General features: G+C 40.1%; 1 protein-coding gene across 3 annotated transcripts in view; it reads left to right on the top strand.

Moving 5' to 3' along the window:
- Positions 1 to 26,565, top strand: part of DIAPH2 (diaphanous related formin 2) — an 837,317-nt gene that overhangs the window by 139,047 nt on the left and 671,705 nt on the right. For all 3 annotated transcript variants that reach the window (XM_077825677.1, XM_077825676.1, XM_077825675.1), the window contains 3 exons: positions 22,859 to 22,933; positions 23,019 to 23,088; positions 24,998 to 25,134. In XM_077825677.1, the coding sequence (XP_077681803.1) occupies positions 22,859 to 22,933; positions 23,019 to 23,088; positions 24,998 to 25,134 (282 nt within the window). The remainder of the gene's footprint in view (positions 1 to 22,858; positions 22,934 to 23,018; positions 23,089 to 24,997; positions 25,135 to 26,565) is intronic.

The following is a 26,565-nucleotide window of genomic DNA, read 5'->3' as shown; positions in this document are numbered from 1 at the left end:
GCTTCTTTGCACCTGTCTGCAGTCTGAACGCTGCTTGCCAATCACCCATGTGTGGAATACACATAGGGACCATCTCTCAAAGAAGAAATCAAGGTTACTTACTGTAACTGGAAGTTTTTTGTGGTGTGTGGTCCCTATCTGTATTCCACTGTCTGTTCTCCATCCCCTCTGCTTCAGGTCCAGTTGGATTTACAGTAAGAGGCGGTGCTGTAGAGGAATCCACCTGCACTGCCTCTTACACCTTTGTTTGCAAGCACGGAGAGAACTACTGCGCATGTGGGCCGACAGACAGTGCTTTGTTTTGACGAATTTTCAGAGTTGGGAGCATGGCGCTCATGCATACCCGCGTGTGGAATACAGGTAGGGACCACACATTTTGAAGAACCTCCAGTTAAGTATCTTCCACTTCCTTTTATAGGTTATGATTTAATTAGAACTGTTCTAGTCTTTTTTTTTTTTAAAGTAGGCTTTCCTTCTGCTCTCTTCAGAGCAGAGGGGATTTGATTTAATCCTGGACTTCTACATAAAAGTGCATTCTTGTTGGTTGTTATAACCTTAATACATACTCTTCACAACTCACAGTTAGATGTAGGTTTCATTTTTAGAAGGTAGACACTATCGATTTTTAAAGTGATTTATTTTGAAAACTTTTCATATTAATTTTACAGGTATATCAGAAAATTAATGATTGTTTGGTTATTTCATTTACCAAAGGTAGTTGAAGCAGATATTTATGAAGTCATTGGGAAGTGAACTATCTCCAATTCAACGCGTTAATCATTATTTGGAGGATTTTCTTGCCATGCTGTATTAGGAGGAGACCATCACCAGATAAACGTTTAAATAGTTTTATTTAACTAAAAACAATGTTATGTATTCTGGATTTTTTTCTTCAACAGCAAACATATAACATTTTAATAAAACGAGCATATGAATTTTTGAATTTAGTTAAACAGACAAGTTTTTTAAAATCAGGTTTGTTTTTGTTAAAATAGTTTTAAACTAAGATAGTTAAATGAATTAAAAAAAACAAAAACAAAAAACAAACCCAAATTAAATAAACTATGCCAGCCAGGTCAACATGAGAAACTTAAAATATTGGCTTCTGCAGCTAACTCAGTTGTCTTCACCTTCATTTTCCTGTTTGTTCATAATCTGGAAAAGAAAAACAAGCTTTCCTGCTTTTTCAGGTTTCAAACGATTTCTGAATTTGGAATGAATTAATCCAAAGGAAGAAAATATTCTTTCTACACCGGCAGAAGAAGCTACTGCTGTTAAAAATGAGATGATCACTTCAACAGTGTCTGAATCCAAGTGCTTAACTGACTTCCACCAGTTCACTGGTGTGACTTTCTTTAAAACATGAGCAAACATATATTTCTTGAATGATTCACCCTTAGGTCTGAAGTTTATTATAGTTGGCATTAGGGAGGGATGATTGCTGGATGTCCATGTTATAGCCAACTCCTCTTCTTCAGCTTTAAGGTACTTTGACCTTGAGTATTGAGAATAGTTTCAAGAAAATGAACTGGAGATAGTGCTTGTCCCATTTGCTATTTTAATGCTTGTAATTTAACTCTGTCATTGCATATTTCTCTTCTTAAAATCACTCAGTTCCTTCCAAATTTCAACAGGCTCAGCAATAAAACAGCTATTTCCCTGCATTTTGTTCAAGGCTACAGAAATAGGCTTCAGGGTGCTTAGCATGTGTTCAGCGTTTCTCTTAAGCCCAATGTTGAGAACTTTGACTTTCATGATTTTGTTCAGAAACTGTCATCAGATTAGGCCAGTTCTTGAGATAGTGCTCAAAACAGTCCACTATTCCTAAGTTCCATTGCACATCTTGTGGGAGAGTTAGCTTGGTTCCTCCCACTTTTTTCAGAGTAGCTGCTGCAAAGTGGTTGTTACGGAAGTATTTTGCAATTTCAACAACATTAGTCTTTATGTCTGGAACACTGAAGTCTTTGGCTGCGAGGTGCATTTGAATTTTTTTTTTCACAGTTCGTTATAGCTTTTACTGCTACTTCTTGTAGGTATTCTGCAGTGTGCACATTTCCTGATGTATCAATTGTTTCTGTATGGAAGACATTCCCTTCTTCTGTTGTCACACAAGCACATACAACAGTATCATTGTGGACATTGCTTCACCCATCAAGACTCAGGTTAACAATTTCACCCTCTTGACCTTTTGCTCACTGCTCAATTTCTCTTTCATACATTTAATCCAGCAATTTGCCTGCAACATCTGCTCTGTTGGGTGGACTGTATCCTGGTCTCAGTGACTGAACCATGCTAATGAAGTGTGGGTTCTTAATCATACGGAAAGGAGAGTTTGTTGCATAAACAAACGGGGCAATTTTTTTCATCAATTACCTCTTTTTGTAATCTTCTGGTTCTTATCACAAATTTATCTATGGTTGTTTCTGGATGATTGTCAAGGTTCCTTCCCCACTCTGAACTCTAGGGTACAGATGTGGGGACCTGCATGAAAGACCCCCTAAGCTTATTTTTAACAGCTTAGGTTAAAATTTCACCAAGGTACAAACTGTTTTACCTTTTTGTCCTTGGACCTTATGCTGCCACCACCAAAGTGTCTAACAAAAATAACGGGAAGTGCCCACTTGGAAGTGTCTGCCCCCCCAAATATCCTCCCAAGCACTATACCCCCTTTCCTGGGGAAGGCTTGATAAAAATCCTCACCAATTTGCATAGGTGAACACAGACCCAAACCCTTGGGTCTTAAGAACAATGAAAAAGTAATCAGGTTCTTAAAAGAAGAATTTTAATTAAAAGAAAAAGTAAAAGAAAAACCTCTGTAAAATCAGGAAGGGAAATACCTTACAGAGTAGTCAGATTCAAAACATAGAGAATCCCTGTAGGCAAAACCTTAAGTTACCAAAAGACACAAAAACAGGAATATCCATTCCATTCAGCACAACTTACTTTATCAGCCATTTAAACAAAACAGAATCTAACACATATCTAACTAGATTGCTTACTAACTCTTTACAGGAGTTCTGACCTTCATTCCTGCTCTGGTCCTGACAAAAACATCACACAGACAGAGAGGACCCTTTGTCTTCTCTACCTCCCCCCGTACCTCCCCCCCGCCCCTCCAGCTTTGAAAGTATCTTGTCTCCTCATTGGTCATTTTGGTCAGGTGCCAGAGAGGTTATCTTAGCTTCTTAACCCTTTACAGGTGAAAGGTTTTTCCTCTGGCCAGCAGGAATTTAAAGGTGTTTACCCTTCCCTTTATATTTATGACAATGATGGAGAGTTTTTCTTTTTGCCACAGGTGATATACTGTGGCTATGTGACATACATTATGTGACTGAAACACTATCATTGACAGATAACTTTGAAACTATAGAAAATGATGGAGATCTTGAAGGTGGATAGTCTTCAGAATCCTGCATGTTGAGGATGGATTCTCCTAAACAAAATAAGTCAATGCAGCTATTTAATTATTATTACAATACTACTCATTCAGTATTACTCATTGCATTCACTGACACTCAGTACTACTTTAAAGGTAAAATTGTAAAAGGAAGATCTGCCTATTTAAGCTATTTGTTTTTTTTATCACAACTGCATCTAAAATGATAGTACCCGTAGAGTAACAGCTATACTTTTTTGCTCAGACATGAGAATTCAAGAATAGTCCAGAAGGAAGACAGGCAGTCCTCAATAAAGAAGTATGAAATATAGAAGTTTACCAACTTGAAGATCTTGCATGTTCAGACATGTTCCTTTCGTCATCTTCAACGCAGCTTCCTTCTGAGAAGGAACACTTTTCATGATGTTGTTTTGTTCAGGCAACTGGGGCTTGCATTTCTTTGTTGCACTGTTTTGCATTTTGCACGCATGCTTGTCTTACCCACAGGTAGAGGAACGTCATTAAAGTATTCCCAAACTGGGTCTCTCTTATGGCCTGCTGCCATTATAAGTTTTCCCTTCCAGTGAGAGAATGGTATTGTCGATCTCAAATCAATGAAGGCTACACTCAGAAAGACCTCAAGACTTCTGGAATATGCTGCTCAAACAGTTTCACTTTTGTTTCTCCTGCCTGTCCCTCCCTTTTCACATTTATCTCCAGATTTCTTCTCCTGGTCCAGATCTATTCCGCCCCCAACAATCTTCTATTCATTGAACTTTTTGAAACTTTGCCCTTTTAGAGAGAGGTAAGGGATTAACTCTGTGTACACACATTTGCAGAGGGACAATAGGGTTGAGGTCTATTATTTCTCACCTCTATATATTATTTATTTTATTTTATTTTAAAACCATTTTTGCTGTTAACAAGCATGTTTATCTCTGGAGACACAAATTGACAGTTTGAGAATGGCAAAACTAAGCCCCTCTGATGGTATCTTCTAGACAGAGCCCCATTGGGTAGATAGAAAGATTAACCTAAATAATCTATACAGAAGCTCCCGGAACCCTGTAAAATTGGGTCCCTAATCCATGAACTATTAGAACTCATTTACAAAACTTTCCTTGAACGTTACATGACTCTGTTGTCTCATACCATAGAATTAGAATTTATAATCCCTATTCCACGATGAGATAAAATGTATCTTAATTAAAACTATCTTTAAATTGCTTTTTCCTCAAACAGCATTTTATAAAAAAAATCTGATTTAAATAAGTTTTTTAAAATTTTTTTTAAACTCATTGATTTTTATTCACTCTGCTTTAGAGGGATCATAATTGCTTTAAAAAAACAAACCAAAAAAACCCCAAACCCCTTATGTTTGAGGTACATAAGCCCACATGAGTAAGACATTTTTAACAGCTTGTTCAGTACAACAGAAAATTTAATTGGCAGGTAATGCTACAGTGTTTAATCTACCAGTATCGGGGTGGTCATGTTAGTAATTTTCACTCCATGCATCTGAAGACGTGGGGTTTTTACCCACGAAAGCTTATGCGCAAATAAATCTTAGTCTTCAAGGTGCCACCAGACTCCTTGTTGTTTTGTAGTCTGTCAGTGTGGTCATGGTGAGGTCTATATATTTGGAATGTAAGGAATTCTGTTATTAGTTTCTCCTGTCTATAAAAATATTGTAATACATGAAATGGAAAGGAATAAAGCTTATAAATTGAAGACAGGAGAGAGTGCACCAGTAAATGTAACACTTGATTTCTTTATCACAAACATCATAAAACTACATTATAGAATATCTCAAAATGGCAAAGGTTGACAGCTCAGATTTTAGAGGTGAAAAAATATATTATAGCAGGAAGCCTGGAGCCCAGAGACAGGAGGGTTTCTGGTGGGGAGTGTGGCCAGCAGACTGGCTTGAAGCAGGGAGCTCTCCACCTGGTGTAGGGTGACAGCCTGAGCTTTGAAAGAGTTGTAGGGTTTATAACAAGGAGCCTACCAGCCTTTCTTGTCAATTTCTTAGCTCCAGCAGGGACTTGTGAAAGACAGCCAACAGCCGATATAAGTAGTGTTTACATGGACACTGCATCGTCCTAACTGCACCGACATAAGCCCTATGCTTACGTCATTATGTTGGTCTAGAAGGGCACTTACCATCGGCAGAACAAGGCTGTAGTGTAGACACTGACATAATTAGGTCGACGTAAGCTGCCTTACGTCGACCTAACTCTGTAGTGTAGAAACCTGTCAAGATGAAAACTTTTATACTACCTACTGTAGTAAATAATAAGGAATGACTGTAAATCCTCCATTGATACATACAAATGGAAGTATGTAGCTTTTAAATATCTGTGTAATAGATTGTTGCTGGTTCTAGAAAAGGGGGTGCATGAGAGAGATATGTGACAAGATACTAGTCATTCTCTTGCACTGTGAAACAGTTGCTCAATCTTTCTGCTTTAAGTAACTTAGAGCCTTATATTGTTGCTGTGTGACACAGTAAAATGTTTTATGGTCTACTTCTGTTTGCGTCATGTAGTTACTATTCCCATTGATGTAAAGGGAAGTTTGATTGAGTAAGGAGAGCAATATTTACTCCTTAAATGATAGTTCCTAGTTATTTGTAATGGGCGTTGATAATGTTTTGTATGCAAAGTAAACATATAGGTTTTTGAGCCTGCCTAACTTGATATTTTTACATTCATGCCAGTGTCTTAGTTTGTTTACTTAATGTTGTATTCTCAAAAAGTTGGTCTTTGTGTCCTTTTTTTAAATGGAGACTTGAGCGCAACAATTTCATGTGTTGTACCAAACAGTACCTGTTCATACTAAAAACAGAAACATGATGGTTATTTAATGGCCTCGGATGCTTTTTTACTAATAGATGTTATGATGTTTTCTCCACCAAGAAGATCAAGTACAAAAGTAAAACACAAATTACATAAGATTACTGAAGTGCTGCAGCCTCCAAAGATATCAGCAACCACTTCAAGAAAAAAATTTGAAAAGATATGGAAAATAATCCACTCGAAATTAGAACAAATTAGCATTGTGCTTTGTAAGCCTCTGGTAAACCAAGGGGAGCAAATGGCAAATGTGCACTGAGAGAGCCTAGCTGCTTGTCCTAAAAAATTCAGTCCCAAGAAAAAATAATACAGCCATCCTAGCTGCTGAGACTGACTGTATTATGAGGGAAGAAAATAAATTGCTATGACACAGCATTGTGAAAATATAATTAGTACATAGATGAGAACACAACGCTATGACTCTCTCTTTATTGTTGTTAGAAATCAAACACTTTTCACTAGTGCTGCTGTCGCATGAGGAAAGAGGAAGTGCTGCGTAATGCCAGTTGGGAGAAGACAAGGTTGGCAGCGGAGGCCTGGCTGCTATTTATGGCATTGGAGAGGCCAGCCCAAGCCCACCACTGTTAAGATTTTGGAATACTGTTTAAAAACAGTTTCACAGTTGCTTTCTGGTTTTGCTTCTTTCTGTATATTTTGTTCACTCATTCACTAAACAAGATGAACAGGCATTAGCAAGAACTAATATTTCCCCCCCTTTTTTTCATCTGTGTGCTTCTAATTTATCAGCCTGTCATCCTGATCCCATCTTCTCCCAACTTCTGTCCAATCTCACTCCTATGAGTGTTACAACCTTCTATAGATAGATTTTTGTCACCTCTTTTAGGGGAAGAAGCTTGTCTTTGATCACACCAGCCTGTCCACTACTTCTTAATTCACTTTTCTGCTTCCTCTAGACTTTGTAGCCCAGTTTTCCTCTCCTGATTTTTTAAATATTTAAATACTGTTTCTTGCCATACTCACCACTCAGATCATCTGACAGGTGGCCTTTTTCCCATCCAATTCAAAAGATTGCCTTTTTTCTCCTGACCATGTTCTCAGACTTTTGGCAATTAAACAATCCACTTCTGCCACTTTCTGTCCTCCTGTGGGTTCTACAACTGTAGGCTCTTCCCGTTCTCCTTCAGTATCACCTTTGGGTCTTCATCCTCTCTTTTCCTCATATCTCTTGTCATCTCTGATTTATATTCTTGGACGTCTCCTCTTCTGTTATCTCTCCTCAGCTCATCTGCTCATTGCTTTCAGCTGCTACCTTCATAGAAATGAGTCCCAGAACTTGCCTTCTGTGCATTGTAATCTCCTCCTCGATGTGCTGGTGTCATTGAGTTGGTCTTTGGAATAAAGCTTCATAGTTTACCTGGGAATCCTCTTGTGCTTCACGAAGCCCTTTGCAGAACACACTGAACTCTGTCTCACGTCTTCCCTGCATATGCCGTCTGTCCTGTGACTTATTCCTTTTCAAGATCTCTTCAATTAAATCATTTCTCTTAGTATCTTCACTTCTAAGCATCTTGGCTTCTTCTCAGTTCTCTCCTATCTTTGTTGCTGAAACCTTTATGTCTGACCTCTTGTCAGCTCTCCTTTTCTACCCTCCAATCTATAGAAAACACAATTGATCAAAAAAGGAAAAGGAGTACTTGTGGTACCTTAGAGACTAACCAATTTATTTGAGCATAAGCTTTTGATCAAGTCATAAATCATTTCTCTTTCCTGTTACATTGAATTAAGCTTAATAGAAATGAGTCCTTTCATTAGCTTCCTGTCACTGCATCAAATTCTGTCCCCTGCATGATCTTAAAGAGCCTTTGAAATCTTACCACCAGTTCAGTATGTCTCTAGGATGTGTATTCTGCAATGTCAGTCCTCTAAGGCCTTGTTGAACCTAGGTAGCTCTGCAAGGCCATCTAGTGACAGTGGTTCATATGTAGAACTAAACTCTAAAGCCTTCAAATTCTTAAAATGTTGGAATTTTTTTTAAACAAAATGGTAGCAGGATAGGAATTAAGTTTCTATTTTACTTGTTAGTCTTTGACTTGAGCAAGTCAAGTTACTAGAGTTGCCACCTCCAAGATAGAACCTGGCCAATGATCACCCCAAGCGCCACCAACAATTGAGGTCCTACCGCTGACCATAGCGGATAACTCATATGTTTGAGAACCATTTTTACATACACACAGAAAATAAAATGTGTATTTGTTACTTTATCAATTTTTCTTACCGTATATGAACATGACATCACTATCCAAAGGTGTGAATTATTGAGCACTCCAGCATGTCTCAAGTGTGTTTGTGGGGGAACTCCATGTTAAATATTTTAACCATCTAGGCTGGTTAAAAACCCTACATGTTACTAAAATACATGTTCAAAAGGTATGCACTTTAAGCAGGAAATGAAAAAGTAGTGTGCAGTGAGTTCTTGGGTATGAGTGGTTTTTCCTTGAAATCTGTACTATTCACCTATCTACTTGCTCTTCACAGATTTAGGTTCCATGGTGCTACTTCATTTATGGTGTAACTGCTAACGTTCAAATACATCTTGACACACAGAACATACCATTAATTTCTTTAATGCATGTTTAAGAATTAAAGGACACAGTGGCAAAAGTTTCAGAGTAACAGCCGTGTTAGTCTGTATTCGCAAAAAGAAAAGGAGTACTTGTGGCACCTTAGAGACTAACCAATTTATTTCAGCATGAGCTTTCGTGAGCTACAGCTCACTTTTTAGTCTCTAAGGTGCCACAAGTACTCCTTTTCTTAGTGGCAAAAGTGAAATCTCTGAAAGTTGCGTGAGAACATTTTAAAGACACCATAATAGAGGCTCAACTTAAATGTTTACCCCAAATTAAAAAAGATAGTAAGAGAACCAAAAAAGAGCCACCGTGGCTAAACAACAAAGTAGAAGAAGCAGTGAGAGGCAAAAAGACATCCTTTAAAAAGTGGAAGTTAAATCATAGTGACAAAAATAGAAAGGAGCATGAACACTGACAAATGAAATGTTAAAATACAATTAGGAAGGCCAAAAAAGAATTTGAGGAACAGTGATCCAAAAACTCAAAAAGTAGTAATAATTTTTTTTTAAGTACATCAGAAGCAGGAAACGTGCTAAACAACCAGTGGGGCCACTGGATGATTGAGGTGCTAAAGGAGCACTCGGGAACAATAAGGCCATTGCAGAGAAACTAAATGAATTCTTTGCATCGGTCTTCATGACTCAGGATGTGAAGGAGATTCCCAAACCTGAGCCATTCTTTTTAGGTGACAGATCTGAGGAACTGTCCCAGATTTCGGTATCATTAGAGGCGGTTTTGGAACAAATTGATAAATTGAGCAGCAGTAAGTCACCAGGACCAGATGGTATTCACCCCCAACTCCTTCACCTTCGCTCCCAGATCCCTTAGTCACTTCTGAACTGCCTGCCTTGCAGTATCATTAATGCCCACATGGATGAGCTACAGTGGTTGTAGTCAGAGGGCCAGATGATTCTCCTCATACCTTTGATAATGTCTTGTATATGGGCCCCTGGCAGGGAGCATGTCTCCTGGGATCCCAGGTCACTGCAGCAGATGGATGCCTCTGACCCGCTTAGAAGGCAGTCACCAATCACTGCCATGCTTCATTTTCTCTTTGAAGCAGTGGCTACAGTCCTCTAAGCCTTGAGGATAATGGCTTCTTCTCCACCTTTGGGGAAGATTGCTCTTCTCTGGTTGCCAAGGCAGCATTCTGTATTGATCTCTGTGAACAGTGGGTTGGAAGCGGGGGTAGAACATTGTCTGCTGCCAGAAGTAACTAGCAGCCAGCTTCCTCCCTCTGAAGGTGCCATTTTCTCTTCTCTTTATGGTGCTGCTGCATTTCTCTCCAGCTGGATTGCTTTCTCAGCTTTGGAGGTCTCCAAATGCATGTTTTCAGCAAATTCCTCATGTCACCGAGGCTACCTCTTCCTGTAGCTCTCCCACCTGCTTCCTGAGAGATGCTACTAGTAGACCCCTCTCACAAAGGATGGTCTCCCAAGCTTGGCTTATATAACAAGGAAATGCCAGCCACAGTCCTGGCAAATTCACCCTTAGATCTGGGTAGAGGCATCCCCAGTCAGGTTCTCTGTGTGGACATGGGGGCAGGTGAGGTGATAGTCAGGAGCAGTGTTAGAACTGGAGACGTGGCCTTTCTGAACCATGATTTTATTCTTACTCCCTCTGAATCAAGCTTAACATTTGAACTTTGAACAGAGGCTTCTCAAGTGCTATACTTCTTCAGTGGTTCTGTCCTCTTTTATAGCCTGGTTTATGGCTGTGCTTCTGAATTGCAGAACTGAGACCATATATATCAGTAATGTCATCTTTGTCTTCCTATTTCCATGCTTTTCAACTCTTTATACCTAGAGTAGTGATGGAGATTTTTGGTTAACCTTATGTGCTAGATTTATTCTATTATTCTATAGATTTATTTAATCCAGGGTAATTTGGATTGTAATCCTTTAGGGGCAACACACTTTTTGTTTTGTTTTGTTTGTTTTTGTCATGGGTGTGTGCTTACCAGAATAGGCTCTACCTTAATTAAAACAAGATTGAATTTAGTGATTTAATTTTGAGTCTTTGGATTTTTAGGTGGGATATACATCAGAAAGCTGCTGCTTTGTCTTAATTTAATGTCACTTGTTTATGTTCCTGGAAGCTTGAGACCTGTTGAACAAGTGGAAAGGGAGAAGTTAAAAATAATTTGAAGCCTTTTGAGCTGTGTTGATCTGGCAATAAAAGCCTACAACATGTCCACTGACATATAAAGTACTTTTGGAACTACCTTATTGAATGTTATAAATTCATTTTGATTTAAACATAGGAGTGGCCTATCCATGGTTCTGGGCACTTTTCTGTATATTATAAACATGCAAGTATAGGAATACTACTACTAATGAAAATAAATGTAGTTACTTTGCTATAGCTTAGAAGTGGAAAAACAAAACAATCGCAGCACAGATTGTAGCATTAAACATAAATCTTGCTTTCCAAAGGCTCAGAAGTAGAGGTGAATATTGCAAAGGGCTCTTAAGGTCAACAGCTTAAAGCTGTTTCAATTCAAGATTGGGACTGAATTCTGAAGCTCAGGCTCCTTGTCAGCAATTCCTTCTCATTCAAAGTGACACATCTTCAGCTTTTACTTGTGGCATTTGTGACAATATATCATGGGGGGGAAAGCTTTCTTAGACCACGCCAAATTGGTCTTTCTTGAGCAAAGCCAACGTAATCTCAATGGGGAAACACATAATAAACAACACATTTCAATACTAGCTTCTGTATAAATGTATTTAACAGGCTGCTGATTGAGACTTCGCAAACACTGTGTGGGAAAGGCAAAGAAACTCTACCTCATTCCACTACCCAGGATCAGATTTCTTTGAGGGGGGGAAATGTCTGCAGTGGAATTGGTCAATTTGGGATGAGACTGTTGAATCAATTTCAGTCTAGATGTCTTCCCTTTAATTTTGTGCATTTGCTAAGTAAACCATGGTGACTTTATGAAGAGAGAGTCTGGAAAGAGGATGCCAAGGAGCCACTTCATTGATAGTTGAAGATATTTTTGAGCAGTTCTGCCAAGCCACAGATAAGGACAGAACAAAAATATTCTCCTTTCAGGAAGTTTCCCGTGTTCTCTAATACTGGACCGTTAACACTGGTTCTTCAGTTGAACTGGAGAGGTGCTGTGCTTTCTCGGTTTGCAGGTTGTTAAAAGGCCAAAATTCAGTTCCTGCCAAAATAAATCAAATGCCAGATCAAAAGTGTGACCAGGTGAGGCATAAACAAGCTGGGCTATTCAGTGGTGGTTATTGTGACTTTTGAATCCTGAGCTCTTTGTGAATAGCAGACACAAATATGGTTTCTGAAAGTCAGAGTACCGTCAGCTAATACCAGTTCAGCACTAGTACCAGTCCCCTTTTAGCATCATACTGGGACTTGTACTCTAGGTATATGCTGTATGTATTCCTTGTCTGAGTAGGAAGGGGACATTTTACATTCCCAAGGTGGGTGCAAGCAGAACACGTCATCACCCAGTTGACTTCTGGCTGAAGCCTAGTAATAACCAGTTGAGCAGCATAATCCTAAACAGGGTTCAGTAATGTGTGTGAAGTCGGGGGCTTTGTTACTGAACAGATCATGAATATTAGACAAGCTACACACAACCTGGAATTGGTCAGCATCAGCTGAAGACTTTATCCTACAACTACTATCTTTGAGTGATCAAAATTAGAAACCTTGATTTCAGCTTTTGCTATAACCATAGACTGTCTACTATCAGGATTCCCTCCCCACTCTGAACTCTAGGGTACAGATGTGGGGACCCTCATGAAAGACCCCCTTAGCTTATTTCTACCATCTTAGGGTAAAAATTCCCCAAGGCACAAACTTCGTACGCTGCCACCACCAAGTGTTTTAACAAAGAATCAGGGAAAGGACCACTTGGAGTTCCTATTCCCCCAAAATATTCCCCCAAGCCTTACACCCCTTTTCCTGGGGAGGCTTGAGAATAATATCCTAACCAATTGGTTACAAAGTAATCAGAGACCCAAATCCCTGGATCTTAGGATCATAGAGAAATCCATCAGGCTCTTAAAAGAAACAACTTTATTAGAAAGAAAAAAGGTAAAAGAAGCCCCTCTGTGAAATTAGAATGGAAGATAATCTCACAGGCAGTCCGCTTCAAAACACAGAGAATCCCTCTAGGCAAAACCTTAAATTACAGAAAGACACAAAAACAGGAATACACATTCCCTCCAGCACAGCGAATTTCACAAGTCAAACCAAAAGCAAAATCTAACGCATTTTCTAGCTAGATTTACTAACTCTATAGGAGTTGAATTGCTTGCTTTCTTGATCTGTCTCCAGGCAGAGGCATCACACAGACAGACATACAAAACCTTTCTTCCACCTCAGATTTGAAAGCATCTTGTCCCCTTATTGGTCAGGTGCCAGCTAGTTTACTTGAGCTTCTTAACCCTTTACAGGTAAGAGGATTTTACAGCACTGTGTACAGAAAGGTGGTTACCCTTCCCTTTCTATTTATGACATCTACTGTAACTAGAGAGCTGGTACCTCTCATCTTTCTTTCCATGATATGCAGGATTTTAAGCAATAACAAAGCATAGTTTTGGCACTGATTGTCAATGTAATTGCCAGTAAAACATTTCGGTATTGTAAAATACTACTAAGTTTTCAAATTAAGATATGTATTGCAGGACTCCATATATATTTATAATACAACAAGCCTATGTCAGATGTTTTGTATTAACAAACTCTAAGGTAAATTTTCAGTCTAGTGTACTATTTAAACTCTCAGCACAAATGATTGTTAATGTGTTATGCAATGAAATGGTCTTTACTGCCTCTAAATCCATTGTCCTGATCATAGTAATGTGAATATATTTTCAGCTGCTCATTTTTTCAAACTAATACTATGAATTCCTTAGAGAAAATACTTCATTGGAGTGATAATTATATTCCTTTCTGATTTATCATTGTTTGTAACTAGTTGTCATAACGATTCATGGTTGATTTCTGTTCCTTTAACTATAGAATTCTAACTTGCAAATTTGTGTTTAAAGATCATGAGCTTTTTTGAGTCAACTTTCTGTGACATTGGTATTTTGCTTTTAAAGTTGTTTTGGGACTGTTAGGTGTCTGAGTTGCCACGTTTACTGATGAATAATTTTTCCATCTTCTGTCAATGAATGGAATTGCTTTTGGGTTGACTGTAAATACCAGGAATAGCATATGGATTTTTTTGACTTTAATATTAGTCTCAGAACTGGTAAGCAACCTCCTTATGCTGTTTAAATAGGAAAGGAATGGTGAAAAAAGTTATCAGTTGTAGATAGGAAACCTAGATGGGAGGCTTTGAAACTTGACAATCAATCCCTATTTAAGTGGTTTAAACAAAGGTTTACAATGGCCTTCCAGGCTTGTTTTCTGTGTACTTCTAAGTTTTCTTTCTAAAACAGAAAATGAAATAATTGGACAGTATGGAAAATCACAACCAACACATTTAGATACTACTTCAGCAGCTACAGATTGTGGCATGGTGGATTAGGAAAAAGGTTGGAGTTTCCTTCTTGAGATCATTGATTCTTATGGATTTGTCAGCTCTTCAGTATTTGAAGATAGTGTCGTCTACTATAAGTCCTTTCCTGCTGCCACACCACAAGTTTTTCTCGGGAGGAGTTTAGAAAGTACAAATAAACCATTGAAAGTAAGAAATGGGAGGAGATTACAGGTGTGCTAGTGTAAGTGTAAATGGTGTGTGTGTGTGTGTGAGAGAGAATTTTATTAATTAGCTGATATACCAGTTCAATTCTGAAACTGAAATCTAACCAACCAGATTTTTTAATTTGGTAAGTGGTGTAGCCAGTGTTATGATGGCACTTAATTAGGATAGCCCTCTTTTTTGTTGAGTCCAGGGAGCTCTAGCTTAGTGATTTTTAGCACTAGGTATTTCGCAGGTTTGCTTTTACATTGGACAGTATTTCTTAGGTAAGGACACTTACCTTAGTTATTAACCAAAAGTTTATTAATGCTCCCAGAGCCAGAGAAGTATACAATCAAATTTCATTCATTAAATGTGGATATCACAGATGTTCTAGGGCAAAAAACATATGCAGTCTTCTAAGCAATTAACATAGATCAGAAAAGTGGCCCAGTAGCTATGCCAAAGAACAGAACAAGATTTCTAGTTGCATAGACTTAGTCATCAATTTTCAATTACTTTCAGGACCACTAATACATGACATGTCAAGTAATTCACGTTTTAAGGCACTGTTAGCAATGTGGTCCGAGCTATTTTATTCATTTGGTATGAAAGGGAGTACTGTAGTTTAAAAAATATTGAGAGGAATTGCATTAAGTCTCTCAGGCCTCTTTGCAGGGGATTTTAAAGGAGAAACATGCATATACCATTCGTTACTTAAATCCCAAAGTATGGTTACTTGAGGTCTCACTGTAAAGAGTGTAGACTCAACAGATAACTTTGAAGTTACTTATATTAAAGAACACAGAGAAACAATATATGTGAAATGACTTCTCACCACTTCTTCTTAGTCTTGTTAACCCCGTAGGAAAAGAACTGTTCATGAGACTGGTCTGTGTGTGTGTTAGCACTTCTGGTTTCTACAGCATATTTATGGGTTCAGTCAGCTCTTAGTTCTGTAACCCTGGAGAAGTGGAGAGGCTGTTGAAATGGGTTCAGTTAGGTCTGGAGCCCAACACTGTGACCTCAGTTTGAGAGAGCCTGATTTAGGGTCCATGGAATGGTGGCTGCTTCTGTGTTTCTATTGAACTTTTGCCAACTGAGCACTCAGATTTCAGCTGTTTCACTGCTGCTTCTGTCAAAATTCAAAAGATAGCATTGGTACATAACAAATGTCTTTGATCCTTTTTTATCAGAGGCTTTTAAACTTGGGTTCATTTCAAGGATTGTATTTGAATATTACCCCAGACTATTAATTGGTGTTCCCCATTCTTTAAACAATTTTAATATTTCAAAGCTATGCCCTCAATCAATGCTAATATCTTCTAATATTATTTTATCCTTATTGCGCTGTATGTTTGGTACCACTTATATAACACAACAGTCATTTAGAAAGAAAAGAAAAATCTCTTATAGTTCTGCTAAGTTCAGTGGACCTACTTGTACATTCTTATGTCTTCTGCCTTTTATTTTTCCACCTTTTAAGGTATACAATAAAATATAAAAGAATTACACTGGAGGAACAAGACAGATTCCAGTATAGAGTGAAGTATATCTGATTCTTAGGTCACACAAATGTATGGTTTCTAGTTTGGGGTGAAAGCTCAGTGATTTGGATTGCTTGGGGGTACCAAGCAGTTGGCTCAGTTGGACCTTCAGTTTTCTGCGTCTCGTAGGAAGTGATTTCTTAAAGTGGATTTTGACTTGTAGTTTCCATGCTTTTCTCTGGTCCTTGGTGAGCGCATAAGGGACAATAGAGCACTCTGCGCAGGGAAGAGGGCACTTCTTCTTGTTTGTCAGCCAGTAGGAGTTGCTTTTAGCAAGATTAAGAGGGATGGAAGCTTCGTACACAAGTAAACTATGGGAGTCCTTTATATGAGCATCTAACAATAACTGAAAGCAGCGTCATATTAATGCCTAGGCCAACAAGGCCTAGGCCTCGGGCAGCAAATCTGCAGGGGCTGCAAATTTATAATAGCAGCCAGAGGCGGCTGCTTCCCCTGCTGCCAGTTTGTGCTGCCCCCTGTCGCTCCCCCCCCTGCCCCGGCCATGCCCCAACTCCACCCCTTCCCTGTCCCCTCCTTGCCCCGATTGGTCCCCTTCCCCAAATCCCCGCCCCAGCCCCACCTCCTCTCCTGAGCGCGCCTCGTTCCCACCCTTCCTCTCTCCTTTGCGAAGCTGTTTCGTGCACAAGCACTGGCAGGGAGCGGGGAGAAGCAGGACCTGGTGGCGCGCTCAGGGGAGGAGGCGGAGCGGAACGGAGGTGAGCTGCGAAGGTGGGGGCAGCAATTATTTCTGGGCCTAGGGGCGGCAAAATCATTAATCTGCCACTGACTGGAAGACTCCTTATCAAGTGGTGCTGCTTTCCTTTCCTAGGGAATGTGTGCTTAAGTTTCAGCTTTCCCACCAGTTGTCGCACCTGTTGGATATGCATATTGGTTCCCACTCCCCCGAGCACCAAGAAGAAACTAAAGATTAGGAAGGATGTATAGGGGTAATGGGTTGTAATCTAACTTGTAACAGAGCAATAGTTTACTGATTAAAAGATTCAGAGGGAACTGTAGCTGCTGAATATATTTTCAAGGCATATTTGACATCTGTATTTATACTTAAGGCCCCTCATTCCTAGTTTTTAATTTGTTGAGAATTTTCTGGGAATTTGGTGGTGTTTATTACAAAAATTGAAGGGAAAAAGGTATACATCAGTGGGGAAAACAGTTTAATAGTTTTGGGGTAATTATCGGGTTAATGTTAGGGGATGGGAGGATGAAATGAAGAGTATTAAAAGTAAAAAGCTTAATGTTGTTGTAATGGATTGTTTTCTTTTGAAAACAGTTGAAAAACAGTGGAGTGTTTTTATGCTTGATTAAAGGGGTTTCAGTGTAAATGCCAAAAGGCCTGGGTAGCTATCATAAATATAGAGGGAAGGGTAACAACCTTCCTGTATACAGTACTATAAAATCCCTCCTGGCCAGAGGCACAAAATCCTTTTACCTGTAAAGGGTTAAGAAGCTCAGGTAACCTGGCTGGCACCTGACCAAAAGGACCAATAAGGGGACAAGATACTTTCAAATCTTGGGTGGGGGGAGAAAGGCTTTGTTTTCATGGTCTGTGTCTGTCTGTCCTGTGTGCTTGCTGGAGACAGGTCAAAAGAAGCAGGCACTCCAACTCCATTAGAATTCGTAAGTACTAGCAAGGGAATGTGTTAGCTTATCTTTGTTTTGGCTTGTGTTTTTCTCTGTGCTGAGAGAGAAGGCGTATTCCTGGTTTGCTTTTTAGTAGCTTTAAAGTTTTGCCCAGAGGGAAATCCTCTGTGTTCCTGAATCTGAGTACACTGTAAAATATTTTCCATCCTGATTTTACAGAGATGATTTTTACCTTTCTTTTTAAAATAAAATCTGTGTTTTAAGAACCTGACTGATTTTTCCTTGTTCCAAGACACAGGGGTTTGGGTCTTTGATCATTTTGTAACCAATTGGTTAGGATATTATTCTCAAGCCTCCCCAGGAAAGGGGGTGGAAGGACTTGGGGGGATTTTGCGGGGAAGAGGAAGTCCAAATGTTCCTTTTCCCTGATTCTTTGTCTAAATCATTTGGTGGTGGCAGCATACTGTTCAAGGACAAGGTGGAATTTGTGCCTTGGGAAAGTTTTTAACCTAAGCTGGTAAAAATAAGATTAGGGGGTCTTACATGCAAGTCCCCACATCTGTACCCCAGAGTTCAGAGTGGGGAGAGAACCCTGACAGTAACGCAAACTCTCAGCAGGTTTTTTGAAGAGTCTTTTCTGAGGCTTGTTCTCCTGCACTTCCAAATATAGCTGAAGGACTATGGGTGAGGGTGGAGTGAGGGGAGAGTGGGACAAGGATGAATGAACAGGGAGTAATCCTGCCATTGGCACCTAACCCTGCTCCCACTGATTCACTGAGAGACAGAGCCACTACTTTCCTCACTATGCCATGTGCTCCTCAGCTCTGTAGAAGGGGGGAGGGGTTCAGGTCTTTTGCATGAACATGGTGCCTGGTACTCATGGGGGTGCCCCATGAGGATGAGGGTTTCTCTCATGCGGAAGTGGTACCTTATAGGGGAGTCGTAGGCAGAGGGTGCCCCATGAGGATGAGGGTGCTTGGCACTCTTGTGGGAGGAGTGGATATGGCTCTGTGGCCTCACTGAAGGGGAGGGGAAGCAGATGGGAACCAGTACTCACCGGGGTGCAGGCTTACGCTCTCTTTGGCGTGTGTCAGTTGCTGGGACGAGGCTCCCTGCCTGTCTCACCCTACTGTGCCAGCTGCAGCAGCCACCAACTGGTAGTTACCCTCTTGGCTTCCCCTTGGAACAGGTGCGTAGTTCTGCAGCACATAGAGAGGGCTCTGTGAGAGGGAAGCTTGGTCTAAGGAGTTACAGAACTTGAAAAGTTTGCGTTTAAACTGGTAAAATGAGAACTCTCGGTTTTTCCTGGTGGTGTTTGTTTTATATAAAAAAAAAGAGAGAGAGAGAAAAAGCTCTTAAAGGAAGGGTCTTTGCCTACGCTGCATTCTTGGCCATGTCTGATGTGTCATTTAGGGCTAGATTTTCAAAAGTATTGAGCATATACACCTCTACCCCCAATATAATGCGGTCCTTGGGAGACAAAAAAAAAAAAAAAAATCTCACCATGTTATAGGTGAGACGGCGTTATATCGAACTTGCATTGGCCCCCCCGTTTCTTGTTCCCTGACCCCCCCACCAGAGACCCGCATCCCTAATCGCCCCCAGGACACCACTCCCTTGCACCCTGTCCCCTGACTGCTCCTGTTACACCAATAAAATAAAAACCAGCAGGGTCTTATTAAAGGGGAAAAGGCAAAATACCACATTTATTGTGAACACAGAATCATGGTAAGCAGTTAGTTATAGCTATAACGTTCCATTCAATCTTATATTTATTCATACATTCATTCATACACACACACACACACACACACCCCCCAGGTTCTGCAAGGTTGTTACCATAGTTATCAGCCTGAGAGTTGGTCATGCCAAGCTGCTGGCCAGGTGGCCTGGACATGAGGAGGGAGCAGGGTCTTGTCAGATGCACATCTGATGCTCCTGGAAGTTGGTTTGCAGAACCAGACCCCAAAGTTCTCACTTTCCAGTCCATTTTTATAGGAATTTCTTCCTATGCCAGTCTATGGGAATTGCTTCATCATGCTGTTGCTGAATCAATCAGCTATGTCACATTACTGACATCACATTCCTCCGTGCTGCCAGATGTTATCTTGTTCTTTGGTTCTCTCATTCTTGAGGCTGTTGGGTGGATTCCAGTCTGCTCTCCGGGGGTCCTCTGGTTATTTCCACTTGACGCCTTCTTCAGCCGATGGACACTGGATTCTTAGGCTGGCACCTCCCTGATCATTCAGTTATTATCCACACCAAACATCCATCCACATACATCCTCTATCTCTATTTTAATCACAATTGTTAACAAAGTGAAATGAATACAACAAAAGGGCGGGGAGTCTCTGGGTGCTGTTTCTGTTGTTAGAGTATTGCTTTGAGTGTCTCTCTGTGTGAGTAGTTGTTGTTACAAAGAATTGCTTTGAGAACAGACTCTGTCTTAGAATGTACTAACACAATTAGCAGCTTGCAAGTTTCACACACAGAGGGAGAGAAACAGTACCAAAAACCAAGAGACCTCTTAATTAGTAATACCCTGGAATTTAAACTCTGGGGAATCAAACTCGTTTGTGATTTTAATACAGAACTTCTTTAATATGATCCAACACTCTGACCCCTATCCACACCTCCCACCCCCTGACAGGCACTCACTGGCAGCGGCGGGAAGCGGAGCAATGTGGCCCCAGCCTGCTTCACTCTGCCACCTCCCAGCTGTGGCGCTCCTCTTCCCGCTGCTGGTGAGTGTGGGGAGGCTGGGGAAAGGACGCCTCCCTGTACTCACCGGCGGTGGGAAGCGGAGCGCTAGGGCTGGGAGCTGGTGGAGTGGAGTGGGCTGGGGCCGGACTGCTCCGCTTCCCGCTGCTGGTGAGTGCGGGGAGGTTTGAGGAAAGGATGTCCTCTGCACTCACCAGCGGCAGGAAGCAGAGCGATGCGGCCCCTCCCCCTTGGTTTCCTTGCCCTGGCCCCAGCTGTGTCTCTGCGGCGCGTGGGAGGTTGGGGAAAGGTCCCGCATTCACCTGCGGTGGGAAGCGGAGCGCTGCAGCTGGGAGCTGGCGGAGTGGAGGGGGCTGGGTCTGGGCTGCTCCGCTTCCGCTGCTGCCTGTGAGTGTGGTGGGGATCCCTTCCCCCAAGTGACATGGCTGTGACCGGGGTGAGGGAAGCAGAGCAGGCTGCTCCCGGTCCCCCGCTAATCCCCCTGGCCACTCTGGGACTGCGGGGCCCCCAAAAGTGCTCCCCCACAGCTCCTCCCTCCCAGACTATGGTGAGTTGGGAGCCCCTGACTGCCCCTGAGACCCTCTGCCCCTTACCCAGTCCCCCGGCCCAGCCCCCTTAACACGCTGCTTAGAGCAGCGTGTCAGAGCTTTACCACATTGTATGCGAACCTGCGTTATATCGGGTTGCATTATATCGAGGTAGAGGTGTAGTTTGCTTTTGTAAGATTTATGGCCAAATTTTTGTAAGAGTTCAGCACCCAATGTGTACGACTATTTTTTAAATCTGGTCACTTAATTTGGTGTCTAAATGGGAGCTGAGCTCTTTGGAAAATCCGATGCCTATTGTAGGTGCCGAGCCTTTGTGGAAACTCTGTCCTCAGTGACAAGACGGAGGCTATGTCTACACTGGCAACTGAATGACAAAACTTTTGTCTTTCAGCCACGTTAAAAACACCTCCAACCCCCCAAAGACACAATTTTTGCCAATGGACAGCTCTTTGTCCGCAGGAGCGCCCTCCTGCTAACAACACTAACGTCGCTCATTGAGGGTGGAAGTGTTTTGTTGGCAGGAGAGCTGACAAACAGTGGCTACACTGTGCACCTTTTAGCGACACAGCTGTAGTGACACATCCCTATTGCTAAAAGCTGCGTAGTGTAGAAATAGCCTGAGATAGGAAGCACAAACCGGTGCAGTTGCTGTCATGGTGATTTAGAATGATTTAGAGGATTGGAACAAGCGATCATGAGGGGTCATCTAGTCCAGTCCCCTGCACTGAAGCAGGACCTTCCCTTAATCCCCTCCAATGAGGAGAGTCTACAACCATCTTTGGTAACCTGTTCCAGTACTTAACTGTCCTTATGGGTAGAAAGTTTTCCCTAGTAGCTATCCTACGTATCTTTTGTTGCACATTAAACTGATCACTTGTGGCCCTACCATTGGTGGGCCTGGAGAACAATCGATCAGCATCTTTTATTACAACACTTAACAGGTCCCCACTCAGTCGTCTTCTCTCAAGATAAAACATGCTCAGTATTTTTAATCTTTCCTTTTAAGTCAGGTTTTTAAACGTTGTATCATTTTTGTGGCTCTCCTCTGAACTGCCCTTCAGTTTGTCCCCATCTTTCCTAAAGTGTAACTCCCACAGGGGGACACAGTGCTCCAGTTGAGGCCTCACTGGTGCCAAGTAGAGTGGGGCAATTACCTCATTTCTTTACATACAAAATTCCTGCATACAAAATTTCTTTACACCCCAAAATATTAGACTTTTTTTTGCATTTACATTGTTGGCTTTTACTCAGCTTGTGAACTACAGTAATCCCAGATCCATTTTCAGCATTACAGTACTACACCGTACTAGTTATTCTCCATTTTGTAGTTATGCATGTCTTTTCCTTCCTAACAGCAGTATTTTTGTTCTTACCTTTCTTGAATTTCATTTTATTATTTTTTGACCAATTCTGTAATTTGTCAAGGTCATTTTGAATTCTAATCCTGTTTTCCAAAGTGCTAGAAGCCCCTCCGAGTTTGACATCATCTGAAAATTTTATAAGCATAATGAGTTGGATAATGGAATGGAGAATAATGAAAATATCATATAGTACGAGACCCAAGACAGATCCCTGGGGACCCAACTAGATACATTGTCCAAGTTTGACAGTGAACCACTGATAACTCAACCTGTTGCTGCACCCACCTTATACTAATTTAATCTAAACCACATTTCCCTAGTTTGTTGTGCTGTTAAATATGTGAAGCAATTTCCCAATGTCAGCACTAGATTTGTATTCTATAAGTGGAGAAATTTTATTAGTCATGCTCAAAGCTAGCCAGAGTCAGTGACCCAAATTCAGGGGTTCGATATCAATACATTAGTTCAAATCTGTTTTAATGTCTTGGTCATTTATAAAATATATTGGGAACACGGGACAAATTATATCGGAGAATAGTTACACATTTGGTCAAATGAAATAAAAAATGAATAAATTAACATGTACATTTTACTCTTTCCACAGCTGGGTCAACAATTTTGGACATGAAGGTCTTGGGCTTTTGTTGGATGTACTGGAAAGGCTTCTGGACAAGAAACAGTAAGAACCCAAAACATTGGGATGGGAGATGGAAACTGCTATTAAGATTTTGATCTTAGTTAAATCTGTTGGTTTTTCTTTCAAGGCAAGAAAGTATTGACAAGAAGAATCAACATAAGCTTATTCAGTGCCTCAAAGCATTTATGAATAATAAGGTAAGAAATATTTTTGTTTAGTTTTAGGTGCTTTTGATCATGCCTGCCTGTTTGATAAAGAGCTAAGCGCAATAATTAAGTTTAACATTATTGCATCTATTAGTGATATTTTCACTTTTTTTATTTTAGTCATGCTTCTTTGTCAAAAGTGAGAAATTCAGAGTGATAGATATTTAAGTCCTGCATTAGTGAATCGGGGATAAGGGTGCAGTACAGACTTGAGTGTCCAGTTCATGTATCTTCAGTGAGTTAAAATGATGTTTCAGTCACAATTATGTTGAATTCTATTGAATGCACCAGTGGAGGTAGAAGCATAAATTTGCAAGTACCATGGTGTGCTATGGACCAAATTTAATTTGCTTGTTAGGGAAATATTCATAATGCTTCTGTAGAATGGAAATAATAATAAAAAAGTTCTCCCCCAATTTTTTCTTCCTAATACGTGGAATTTAACAGGAACATGGTGCCTCAAGACTCTTCTCTTTTCTCTTGCCTGTTAAGAGGTGGGTGAAGGGGGAGGAAGAACTACGGTAGGGATTATTTACAGGGAGTTAAAATTAATGATGCCATTATTTCTAAGATGCTGTGATCTTGGGGTAATGGGCAGAGTTGGTTTGTTTTTAAGATATTATGAAGGCTACCTAGAGTCTTGGATGGGTGCTCTGTTGGTATGGAGTAGTAGAAATCAAAATACGTAATTTATGGGATCAGCTTTTTTCTTGGACTAAAATGTTTAATTTTAATATATTAAAAAAAACACCATGAATTTGGGAGTGACAATGAACATATTTTTTTCTGTAAGAAATGTCAATGCTACATTTGGCGAGCAGATTGTAGTGAACTTCGTGATATTCTTTAAACTGTAGAAATAGAAGGCCAGAACTATATGAGAGAGTAGAGAAATATTTAATATTCATAAGACAGATGATATAGTCATTCAACCATTATATTCAGACATGGATGTCCACATTTAATCACCTAGTTCTGTGATTAGCAAGATAAACACAGGTTTAGGTTTTCAGAGGAGCTGAACTTGCAGCCCCCATTGACCACAAAACAAGTTCTGGATGCTCTGCATCTTGAGGAAGAACATGTTTTTTTTAAACCTGTTTTGAGATTTTACGTTCTGGTAAACAGAATGATTTAAGCTGTTAATTTTAGATACAGCTTGTTTGTACATGCAGATGAAGTTGGACTACACTCAGATATTGTCTTCAATCACAGACAAAATTATACCTATTTTCTCTTAATATGTGTTAATTTATGTGTGTAATTAAAGTTTCTAGTAGTTGCTATTTCCAAACTTAAAAATAGGTACTACTTTTAAGGGAATACACTGGAATTATGTTCCCAGATGTTAACCAGTTAAAGTGGAATCTAACCAAAGTTTGTTTCAAAGATTCATGTCCATGAAGAGTTTTACTTGTGTGAGCTGTTTTTTGAAAGTTGCATTATTAGATGATTTGTGACTTTTAATCTCTCATAACAGACTGCAAAGTATTCCATTACTGGTGTTCACCTTACAGTTTCATGCTAAATGTAGCAATTTATTATTGTTAATTAGCTTTATTGATGTTATGTAGCTGAATGTATTGATGAAAGATTAAGTCATTGGATGTAGGTGGGGGGAAAAAAGTGATGGAACCTCTTTGTTGAGATACCTATTATATTTCAGCATATCTGAATTAGTAAGATTTGTCTTTTTCAGGAAGAAGATTATAGTTTAAAAGATGATTTTGGTCCACAAGCAATAAAGCTGATAGTGTGCTGAAGCAAGTTTCCCATTTAAGTGAAAATACTTGAAAAAAATAGTTTTTATGCCCCATCTTGGATACCAAGGCTTTATGAGTCTGAGGGGGAGGAATAATCTTTTCATGAAGAACTCATTGTTGTCTCTCTCTTTTTAAAGTACGGGTTGCAAAGGATTCTAGGAGATGAAAGAAGCCTTTTTTTACTAGCAAGAGCAATTGATCCAAAGCAACCAAACATGATGACGGAAACAGTAAAAATACTTTCTGCTATTTGTATTGTTGGAGAGGAAAATATGTAAGTAATATGTTTAAGAGATACTTATTGTATGTAGGGCTTTGAGAAAATAACTAACTTGAGTTATTCCCTTTCATCTATTCCTGCGTTATTTTGGCATGAGAAGGTGATAGCAAATGTTCAGATTAGTTTTACATGTTGTAGGCTATTTTGTTACTCTCTACTTTCTTCTGGAGTAGTATAAAGTGGGGTAAACTCATGGCCGGTGTTAAGTAATTTCTCTGAAAAGTGTCTTCAGTAACCAGCAACTACACACAACACCACAGAAACACTAACCCAGGAACCAATCCCTGTAGCAAGCCTCATTGCCTACTCTGTCCCCATATCTACTCTACCTCCATCAGAGGACCCAACCACATCAGCCACACCATTAGGGGCTCATTCACCTTCATGTCTACTAATGTTATATATGCCATCATGTGCCAGCAATGCCCCTCTGCCATGTTCATTGTCCAAACCGGACAGTCCCTATGTAAAAGAATAAATGGACACAAATCGGACATCAGGAACGGTAACATACAAAAAGCCAGTAGGAGAACACTTCAATCTTCCTGGACATTCTATAACAGATTTACAAGTAGCTATACTTGAACAAAAAAACTTCGGAAACAGACTTCAAAGAGAAACTGCAGAACTGAAATTCATTTGCAAATTTGACAACATTAATTTGGGCTTGAATAGGGTTTGGGAGTGGCTGGCTCATTACAAAAGCAGCTTTGCTTCTCCTGGAATTGACACCTCCTCATCTGTTATTGGGGGTGGACTACATCCACCCTGATCGAATTGGCTCTGTCAACACTGGTTCTCCACTTGTGAGGTAACTCCCTTCTCTGCATGTGTCAGTATATAATGCCTGCATCTGTAATGTTCACTCCATGCATCTGAAGAAGTGGTTTTTTACTCACGAAAGCTTATGCCCAAATAAATCTTAGTCTTTAAGGTGCCATTGGACTCCTTGTTTTTGTGGATACAGACTATCACGGCTACCCCCTGATAGTTTTCCTCTTCTGTTGCAGTGTTTTTAGTTGAGGTGAAAAGAAATGCATTACGTACTTAAATGGACAGAATCAATATTTTGAGAAGTATGTTGGAATAGTTTATATACTGGAATTATATCCTTCATACTGAAATATTGACACTGACCCCATTTACTAAGGGAGTCAAAATGATTTTTGGGTAAAAGAGATTTCAGTCCATGGTTCTTTATAATCGACACTTGAGTTTATCCGGATCATGACATGTTTGAGCTGTTGAATAGTTTGCTTGTATTGCAATATACAGCATTTCATGTGTGAGTGAAAACCATGGAAAGTCCCTATGTGCTGCAAAACTTAAAATTGCCATGATAGAGACACTGAGTTATTGGCTGGTGAGCCAGTTCTCAGTTCCAGAGAAATTGACAGGCAATGTATGAATAGAGTAGAAGAGCTC

This window comes from Eretmochelys imbricata, chromosome 9, assembly GCF_965152235.1.
Source record: "Eretmochelys imbricata isolate rEreImb1 chromosome 9, rEreImb1.hap1, whole genome shotgun sequence".
NCBI lineage: Eukaryota > Metazoa > Chordata > Testudines > Cheloniidae > Eretmochelys > Eretmochelys imbricata.
This window is presented reverse-complemented; position numbering and strand designations above follow the sequence as displayed.